Source organism: Epinephelus fuscoguttatus, linkage group LG5 (assembly GCF_011397635.1).
Source record: "Epinephelus fuscoguttatus linkage group LG5, E.fuscoguttatus.final_Chr_v1".
In the NCBI taxonomy this organism is placed as follows: Eukaryota; Metazoa; Chordata; class Actinopteri; order Perciformes; family Serranidae; genus Epinephelus; species Epinephelus fuscoguttatus.
The window spans coordinates 30,739,103-30,749,899 of NC_064756.1; the positions used below are offsets into that span (position 1 = coordinate 30,739,103).

Genomic DNA, 10,797 nt, shown 5'->3' on the forward strand with positions numbered 1-10,797 from the left:
CAAACTAAGCAAACGCATTCAGGCATCCTAAATGAACTCTTGAAATGGTTTTCAAAGGATGGCTCTTTGAAGTCATCTGTGTTGTAATGGGGCTGCACCCTGCTGTGGTGCGGGCTTTTTTCCAATTGACAAGAACCATGTTTAGGCTAATGAATCTTAGATGACTCCAGTTTCATTAAAAAAAGGAGGCACTGCAGCCCCACAGGTCTGGAGAAAAACAAAAGCTACAACTCCAAACAGTGAAAATGTCTCAACAGAAATGTTTTCTTAGACAATCCAACCTATCTAAGTACTTTATCTACAAAGCCCCTTCATGGCACTGGTACAAATGAACTACTGTGAATGCAAAGGAAGGTATGACAGGAACAGACAGATTTTATCAATCAAAGAATATTGTAGTCACTTCATAGTACTTATTAAAGCCTATGTCCTATTGACACTGAACTGTTCCCACCTACAATAGTAGGATGAATTACCTCTACAAAACAAAGCAACACTGCCATCTAGTGTGACAAGAAATTTGGACATCATGCCCTCACTGGCTCAGCATATTCCCAAAAGATGCCATCTAATAATTAATAATATATATGCTTTTAGTAGAGACAAATGGGTGGCTATGTCAAATATTATGGATGCATATCATCCTTTGTCTGCCTAAATTGCCTTCATAACAGCTCTCTGTCCACTTCAGAATAAAATAGATAAATTCATAACATTCATATGCAGGAATAGAAGCATTGACACAGACAGAGAGTTAGGTATGCAACAATTTGTGACTTATTAATACTCATTCTTTTTATATTGTGCTATTTATGATCTGCCCCTGAATATGTTGGCCATGGGTTGTGCCAAATAAGCAAGGACGCTGACTCACTTATTACAGATGTTCTTTCAGCAAGGCTGCGGCTCTGTTTTCCTCTGTGCCACCACACTTTCACTCTGAATGTCTGCCCTGCTCTCTAAAGGTTTTTAGCATTGGCTCAGGTGTCAGGATCAACTAAACGCCTGCAGTGACAGGCAGCATGTTAGCCATACAGTATGGTGCCTCTGTCTGAGCCCTCCGGTATGTTTGCTGGACATCAGCACATCTTTACTTTACTTGAAGCAGACAGTGAGCTGTCAAGAATGTGTCATGGTTACCCATCACCAAAATCTCATCCATTAATTACAGAAAGCAAAATGATATGTGTAACACTTTTAACGTAAAATGGGTACAGTGACTATTGTTATGAAATATCATAATGTATAAAGGTTTGTAGCAGCTTTAAGAAAGAGTTTGTGCATCATATTGGCAACATAATGTGATGCAGTTTACTGCTGTATTATATTTAACACATAAATAGTGTGACTAATAAAACAGTACATACAGACGGGCTGAAAAAATATGACCACTGCCAGTGTAATGAGTCTCTCAAAGCTCCTACTTGCAGGTTTGCATACTTTTCATTGTGTAAATGTAAAACACTACACCTAATAGAATCAGCTTAGCTGTCAAACTGTACTTTCCCACACTAGACTTAAATACATTAGTGTCTTCATTGCCAGGTCACTCCGTTACTCACAGATTCAATATCCATTTATTCTTGGTAATAAAAAAATCAATCTGCAAGGTGGTTGGCAGGCGTCCACAGCTGCTGATAAGGCAGAGTTGTCTTTTGGCACATTACAAGCAGCTGAAGTGCTTCCAGTGCTGCTGTACCCTGGGTTGTCCAGTGTATTTGAGAAATTACTTGCATATCATTCACACTGATTGTTTAATCAGAGATCCTGACTTGGCAGAATTACCATTAACAGATGTATGAGCATTGTATGACAGTTAAGTCTAGGAATCAAACAAAGCCAGTGCTAAGAAAAGTGTTAAAAATAGTTCAAAACAACTCAAGTGACCAAAAAAGTCATAATATGATGGAGAGAAACTGGCACACTGATTCATGATTAATGTGTTTCTCTTTTGTTGAGACTGAGGGCTCTTTGTTGTCATCAGTGCTTGATTCAGAACAGAATTAATAGAGTCAAAGCTGCAGAAAACAGTAAAGACCTACAGAAGACAAAAACCCTTAGATACATTTCCTGCAGGTGCCAGAAAAGAGTAACTTTAAAAGATAAGATGAATCTATTAAGTTTGTTTTTCAATACATGCTGTCCAAGCAGCATCACTCACTGGTGTTGTTAAATGTTGTTTATCACCGTCATACAGAGTACTGTCTCATCTTTATTCACTTAAAACAAAAAGAGATTCCTGGTAATGTAATCTAAAGCCCCGTGGGAGAAAACCTTTGAAAAATGTCCAACTTTAATGTCTCGAAAGCCTGATTCTTAATGTCTGTTGGATGACAGCCTTGCATTTTAACTAGTGTTTACTCAGCAGTTCAACTGTAATTTTAACTGGCCATCAATTTGTCTCAAGAAGACAGGGGACAAGGGCCTCTAATGGTCACACCTGAGGAACGTCCATGATTAATTCTTTCAGTTTATGAGATGAGTAACTGCTTGGGCAGACATTTTGCTCCTCTACTCAACAGATATGTTTGACTGATTGGATTTACAACAATGTAACAAACAGTATTTATGCTGTTTACATTTTTTTTTTTAAAAAAGTCTCACATAACATTCTGAAAACATGTTATGGTAGAATTTCTTTTGAAGCTCACATCGACGTGTCTACTGTTGTAACTAAGGACATTTATCTCTGCCACCACCAATGTGACTTGTCAATATTTGCATCTGGCGTACTGGACTGTTAGCATTCGGGAAAAGCTCCCTCTCCTGCCCGTGTCTCTGCAGCAGATAGCTCACCTTGACAAGAATACCATATCCTCAGCAGAAGGCACAGAAGCACGGGAAGCAGAAAAGCTAACAACCAGATGTCAGCCACAAAGACAGTCTTATATTTCCCACAAACCACAGTGCAGTAAAAAGAAGTAAAACTGCCTGAGCATACAAATACACTTAAATCTGACATTAAATGCAGCTAGTGGTATTTAAAATGTAAGCACAGCACCCCGTCTTGTAATACTATATGTATAACCTGTAATAGCGATGGCAAACTCCTGATCCCATCCAAATTGTAAACCGCATATCTCTTTTCTGACAGTTATTCAGCCTCTGCAGGTTGTGCTATGCAATGTGCCTGCCAGGCTTGGGTGGGATATATGTTTTCATACCTTCCTAACATTTCACCAGGGTATAAAGTAAATGGCAGTATTTGTGTAAAAAAAAAGTTTTTCTAATATGCAATTAGTCTACGGAGATAACTCTTACTGGGTTTAAATACTTATAGCCCATAGACTATTGAATAGGTAGGAAATAAGCAGCCTGGAGGAACAGATGATACTTGGTGGATACCGACACATCAGTGGGTTCAACGGAGATGATGTGTTGGACAAAATAATAGGACTAGTTGTTGGATGTCCTCTCAAGATAAAGTCATATGTGGCATTACTCCCAAACAGAGACAGAGGCATTTTTCTCTTTTACTAGTCCTGTAAAATTATCCCTACCATTCGCAGTTGCCATCTTTCGCAGCTCAGTTGCCTGTTCCACTAGTAGAGACTTACCTCTGGTGGACTATCAGTTTAATAGTTAATAGGAAGAGGAGTATCTGTATTTTTGATGGTATTTAAAGTCATACCTTCAAGATTTTAACATAACCCAGTATACTGTAATACCTTGATACCGACCAAGCCTGATGCACGTTTCTTGTTACAGAGTATTTGTGTTCAAATCTTTGCAGGACTTAAGTTTCCGTACACATAGATTAACCAGCGACATGAATCTCTGACCACTTCCAGAGGTACACTTAGTAGTTAAAGGGTCTGAAGTTCACCCAGACATATATACATTAATTGCATGTGACATGTGTAAACTAATGGGTAAATGGTCTGGCCAATAAATGGATAGATAAATTAATCAACAAAATACAAACTACTATGAACACACTGATGAATTACAGATTAATCAACTAAAAAATAAAGAAACAGCAATAACCAACAAACAGCTATATAGCTTATGCAAATGAGAAACACTACATTACAGTGCATTACATCACATCCTATAGCATACTGTTGGTGTGCCATGAGAGTGCACAGTTTGTGTTTACTGTTAGTGCAGTTCCTCCCGGAGAGTTTGAGAGATGGAAATGATCGGCCTGCCAGCCCAATACATCATGTAAAAAGGGATTTTCCCTGCTGAATCTTGGCTGCCAAAAATGACCCCACCCACATCTTCACTCCACTGTACATCAGTTACAGCGCTACTGACAAACACATTAAAATATTTATCCTCACTTACCTGCAACATTAATGTTAATCATCTTTACAGAGCTTACATTTAGCTTGTGATTTGCAGTTACCCGCACAAGACAATTAAACAAAACAATTATCAAGTGTCAGGCTTAAAGGTCAAGAGTTTTTGTACCTCCTTTAAAATATCTGTAAGACAAAGGTACCTTTAACTTACAGCACAAGTGGGAGTAGTTTTAATATTTATCTAACAGAGAGAGCAGCTGAGAGAATATTTTCAAATCAGGAAAGATAACAGGAAACTCATTATTCTAAATGCCACGTAAATCTTTGATGTTTGTTTCTGAGGATGGCTCTTATCTTCTTCTGGTCTGGCATTTGTCCTCTCTTGTCCGCCCACACGTTTCGCCCTGGCATATGCCACAGCTGAGGCCCATTAATCAGAGCTCATTTTATAAGAGCTGAATACACTGCTCCCAATTCTCGTGCATTAACCTTGTTGCTGCCCCTTACCACCCCTGAAAGTTGGCATTGGTGTACTGCATGTGCGCTCTAGTGTGTACGCATGTGCACGTGTGTGCATGTGTGTATATTTTGAGCACTTGTCACTTGTTAGTGTAGCAATTCCTGCCATGCTATAAATAAAACCAGTCACAGGGAGGGATGGAAGCCAGTGGAGTGCTTTGACAGCAGAGGGCATAGTGGCCTTGTCTCCGTAGGATATGAGGATTAAATCTGGCGTACAAACCAATAGCTTACTACGTACAGTAACATATCGTACTTCTACACATTAAACACACGGTTACAGTTATTTATGGAGTATTGTGAAAAATCCTGGTTGTTAAATAATCCCATTCATAGTGTTGTTGCTTTGCGTAGTGCAGTGTTTCACACATTATGCACGTATCTGTCAAAATGTTTTTGTGTTCTTCATAGTGCAAGAGCAATAAAGAACACTGTGGTCCTATAGTATCTATCTAGTGGTACTAACCCTGTCCCTATGCATGCTCTCCGTCTTGCAAACACGCCAAAAAGAAACACAACAGAAAAAGTCTGACTCTTACCTTGACCCTGGGCATCCAGTAAGTGACCACAGAAAATAAGGAGGAGCTGGAAGATGGACGAAGGCCCGACCACTGGTAGTGCTTTGAGTCCCACATTGCTCTGGCTCCTTCTGGCCATGGCACCATTGGATACTGGGGGTATACAGTGATATACAAGCTATTAACATACTGATAAACATTTCCACTTTACTCGCACAGTCCTTGATATAGTTGGGAAAAAGGCTCATTAAACACATGATATGAAAAATAAGAGAATATGAGACTGTTGGGCTCATGAGACCCGGCAGGAAAGATAAATCATCTGGCAGATATTTAATTCAGCAAATGTTCAGCACTAAATATTAGTCCACGGCCAAAGTACCACAGCTATTAATACAAAAAGCATTCAGTGACCAACAATTTATCAGATTCTAATAACACAAAACATGAATCCAAGATGAAAATGTATTGTATTTATCCACTAGGCCTACATCTAATAAAACATTAATTCTTGCAACATTGTAAAGCCACCAGCAACAATGTCCAACAACTTAATATTAAAAGTTTTGAATAATCAGTAACAGCAACAGATGAGATTTTGCACAGATCTGTAATATTAAGATATAATAAGGTCACCTTGTCACACTTGGCTCATGAGTGAGGGTAGTTTGGAAAAAACTAAAACCAACTAAATTAAGATTAAATCTGTAGTCACTCCAAAGTGATGTTTAAGAAGTGCAAACAGCTGACATCAAATGTGTGTGTAAAAAGCTCCATCCTGTCACTCTAATAACTGATGCACAGTGTGTGGCAAAGTTTACTAAGTGCCATCCCTCACCCTGACATTTCACAGCAGGCATCCGAAGAAGGAATGAAATCAATAAACCTGCACTTTTTAGTCAGTCATTTATATTCACATCCTGACACCCAAGAAAGAGATTAATTATTTGGCACTGCTGCATCATTGGGCACGTAAATAAAGCCAATTTTCTGTGCCTCCAAATACAAAAAAAAAACCCACTATGCAAACAACGGGAATTATGTTTGATCAACAACCATTACATCTCATCCACAAATTCCTTCTACAGCCTAACAGCAAACTCCTATTGCCACCATTCAGCAGTGGAAAATAAATTAGTATTGAACATTTAATGACATTTGAAATCTTAAATCAATATACTACAATTGTCAACCTCTGCATTTTATACATCTGAACCTGTGTGTGATTGTGATCATGTCTGGGTGTTTGAATTAAAGTGTACTTTCTTACACTTGCATATCTCCGACCTTGTCAGGGTTTCAAATAGGATTTAAATCTTGTTGTGTTCATTGGTTAGAAAACTACTGAGCCAATCAGAACTTTGTAGGCAGGAAAAAAAATGTTGAGGATTGACCACTGTCTCCTTGAGAGGTCAGTGCTAGGGACCTGTTGAGCTGGTTCTGACACCAGATGTTTATTTGGAGCATCCTTCGACTCCCATTCCTTTTCCAACTCCTGGCTGGTAACATTAGCTTTATAAGATGTCAGCAGGTTGGATACTGTACGTCACACACTCCTGACTGATTGGAGAAAAAATGTATGTGTGCAGTTATCTAGTAAATATTGTAAATGGCTTCCAAACAAGATGTTTGAGCGGTATGGAGTGTGACCAGACATCTTTTTTCGACCATTTCACACACATAACTGCAGTGACTGTGTGTTGGGCTCCGAGCACTGCCAAAACTTGGATGACCTACACCCAATATTGTGCCTCACACCGTGTGTAGACACAGACAGAGCTCTGCCAACGTGCTGTTTACACTTCATTCCTGTGTTGACATGGAATTGCCTTTTCAGCTAGCATTGATTGTTTGTATAGTTACACCTAAGGCACACAAATCACACTTGATCAACTCATGTACAAATGCCAAAAACACCGAACTGAGAGCATACATCACATAATGAATCATTAGCTGTATGCAACATATAATAAAATAAAGGGTTAGGTTTACTGCAGAGATTGCCTTTTATACAGTAATTTGGATTATTCATTAGGTATACACTCACTGCAGAATATAAAACAGAGCTGAAAGCCATTCAACCATGTAGATAACAAAATTAATATTCAGAGGAAAAACACTCATCACAAAACATCTGTAAACATAGATGTAATTTATGAAACATGCTGATTAAACTGGTACATAAAGATTTACCTTTAAAAAATGAAGACAGTTGAAAACCACTGTCTACATACAGTAATTTTGAAGTTTGTAACCAACTTCTGAAAAATGTAAAAATATGAAGCCTCAGTCTCAGAAAAGGACAGTCTTAAAAATAAGAGAGAAGTCTTCAGTGCTGCAATGAAAAGCTTACCTTTACCTTAATTAAAACATGAAGAACTAATCTAGTTCTACGGATAACTGTTTTACCCCCCACCCCGAAAACACACACGCATACAGTACCTCTACTGTATCTCCACCTTCGTGTTGTGTTTCTGCTGTATATCCCACGAACGAGTCCAACTCCCACTGCTGTCTGAGTGAGTTTCTCCTCTTTGCCTCCGCTGTACACTCACAACTGGCACAGCTCTCTTCCCTTTCACCGGCCAAATAGCCCATCTGCAAAGACAGAGGGAGGGAAAATGAGGGGAAAAGGAAAAAAGAGAAAAGGAGAGGAAAACCAATGGATGGGAATGAGAAGAAAAGGAGAAGAGAGACAGATTGCTTTGATAATGTAGATTGTCAGGAGCTGCATTCTCGGTACGCCAATGTGCACAGAGCAAAAATCACAGAGTTAAACTAATTTGATTTCACATTCCCTCAGTGCTGCTGTTTTCTTTTCTATTCATTCGTTCACATTTCAGCTTTTGAGCTCCAAATCACAAGCCGGGCTTCTGTGCACTTACATGGCAATCTATGTAGGATCTTATTGAAGCACTAGACAGCGTACCCTACAACCTTTCAATGCACAAAGTAATACAAAACATTTGAAATTCTCCATGTGATGCAGGAAAACAAATTTATTATGGAAAAACTCAACTCAATGGAGGAGAGCTGGATGGATGCCACATGCCACTGTCTCGTTATTTTCTTAAAAAGAAGTAAAGTAGTGGTAACAAGGGCAGAGGCTGCAAAAATCTAGAGCTAGACTGAGCCGGCCCAATATAGGCTCATGTCAAACATATGTGGCATATGTGTTGGCTAATGAACAACATACTGCAGTACAGTACAAATGCCAAATATATATTTGAGGTTATTTAGAAACCTCTCCATCTTTCCATCACGTCAACCAGAACTAAATAATTGGCAATGTATCATTCATTATCAGATTTTTTTAACTCTAAATTATCAATATCTGCCTCAAAAATCCAGCACTGATTGGGCTATACATAAAATTACTGTTCAAAATACTGTACAAGGTGCATAATTACCGTATGTCAAAAAAGTAATGGGCAACTGAGCCCTTGTGCCTGATCTTCACTCTCAGCTACTCTAATGGAGCAGCTTGGCAGCCATCTCACCTGGGAGTCACGCCATCCCCCATACCTTCCACCTCCAAATGACAAAATTTGCTCACATACTTTGTCACTTTAGAAACATTGTGCTATGTATGAAACGTACGTATTTTAAGTATCTGTGGTTTGAATACTTGGCCTGTCTGAGTGCTGTCAGTTGTTTCATAGTGCTACAATGTGCCAGTTTCTGGACTTATTTTACTGCTGATGAATGTTTCTAACTGGCAGGCAGCATAACTTGGCACTTAAGCAGTGTCTGTGATGTAATTTAATCACCTCAGAGTGCAAGTCCTTATCAATGACATGTTGACATTAGTTCGGCAACCCTAACTACGTCACTGCTCTTGATGACAGGAAGGGCAGAGCAGGGAGTAAGTCAGACAGATACCCTCGAGGTTGTAAGAATTTAGCAACTTCCACAAAAACAAATGCTGACGCAGCGACTTGAACCTGGGTCTACAGCTGAAGGACACTCCCTGCTGACTATACACCCTGCTGTCCAAAAGGTACATTAGTCATATGCCAGCGCCACCTTTGAATTCACTGATCCTTCCCTTAAAATAGAAAACACCAACACAGTGTAACACCATTTTGACTGTAGTTCTAATTATAGTCACCCTACATTCAAGCCTGAATTAAACATAATAATGCTGGGTGACATTAGGCGGCCCACAATGTGACCTCTGTCAATACTGCTCATGTGGTTTTGTGGTTAGACAGTTGTTAAGCATAGTACAAAGCTATGCCTGCTTATTGTTGCTGTGTCAAACCGTCATGTACAGTGTGACAGTAAAACATAACAGGACGAATCTTATTCTTCTGGCAACACTGGTGAGCTTTACCATTTGCTGGCAAATTACTGTACCTGACTAGCTTTATATTATGTCTTTCTGTGTTGTTTTGACAGGCAATATAATACTGTTAACATTAAATCAGGTTGCATATTTATCACACAGAGTATATATACACTACTTTGTGTTTGTAAAACGTGCATACAATAGGGTAACTGATAATTTCAGTTTGCAAAAAGCAGGTGAAATGATGAGAAATGACTTAAGTATAATAAAGTGACAATTGGATTCTTCAGCTGCAATCTAAGCCACGGCTGGAGACCAGGCATAGTTCATTATCCATAGGAGATAAGGAACAATGCATGAACACAGCCAATAACACGGCTAACTTATTAAGGAGAACCAGCTTCAAAGCTCCAAAAAGTCGAGATTGGGCAACAGTTTGTATTCCTTGAAGGCATATTAACATTTAATTTGCCTTAAACAATGCATATAATAGTCTTTACCTGGACCAATAGAGGCTTAAACCCCAAGGCACACTTATATAACATACTGTGGTTGATGTTTCCTAAGTGAGGTGTGCTTAACGTTACAGGCCTGTGTTAACGTTACATATCCAGAGCTTAAGCCTTAGTTGTTGTTTCTTTTAAGAGGTAAAAAACGAATACATTAAAACGAAATAAAATATACCCATGCCACTAAATGTAACATACTTTGACTTAAACAAATATCAGCGGCAACAGCAGCCAAACAACCAGCACACCTGCTTCCAGTTAGCATTAATGATGTTAGCTAACGTTACACCCGTGCTTTTACTCCTGCTAACCCTCCGTAACTTGTTAGGGAAAATACTCGAGTCACGTAGTACATAAAACTGTGTTCACCTACTTTTCAGCTTCTCTTGCAGCCAGTTGAAATGTAATTCATTAATTGACGGTTTGTTTTCCGTTTAAAATTAACAGTAACAGGTAACTGTTCGCGTGCGCAGATAACCGTCCTTCTCCTCGCGCTTGTTAATTGGCCACACGGGGAGTGGAGAAATAGTGACGTCATGAATCTTTACCCATGAATCCATCCCCAACCCAATAAATGAATGTTGACCACACGTTTTTTTAACCCTTTCAAGCATGAATTATGAATACCTCAGTCAATATTTTTTCAGTTTCTATTTAGTTTCTGTTCCTCTTTAGGCATATTTTTTTTTTTATACATGCTATTTTCAAGGATG

General features: G+C 39.0%; 1 protein-coding gene across 8 annotated transcripts in view; it reads right to left on the reverse strand.

Moving 5' to 3' along the window:
• The window catches only part of robo2 (roundabout, axon guidance receptor, homolog 2 (Drosophila)), a 364,614-nt gene extending 354,022 nt beyond the window's left edge, over window positions 1-10,592 (reverse strand). For 7 of the 8 annotated variants that reach the window (XM_049575692.1, XM_049575687.1, XM_049575690.1 and 4 more), the window contains exons 1-3: window positions 10,458-10,592; window positions 7,744-7,882; window positions 5,306-5,437 (exon numbers count right to left, since the gene is read on the reverse strand). In XM_049575692.1, coding sequence (XP_049431649.1) covers window positions 5,306-5,437; window positions 7,744-7,882 — 271 coding nt within the window. In that variant the 5' untranslated portion in view covers window positions 10,458-10,592. Of the gene's footprint in view, window positions 1-5,305; window positions 5,438-7,726; window positions 7,883-10,457 lie in introns of those variants that run through there. The other variant, XM_049575688.1, reaches the window with a different exon arrangement.
• Window positions 10,593-10,797: the final 205 nt, after the last annotated feature.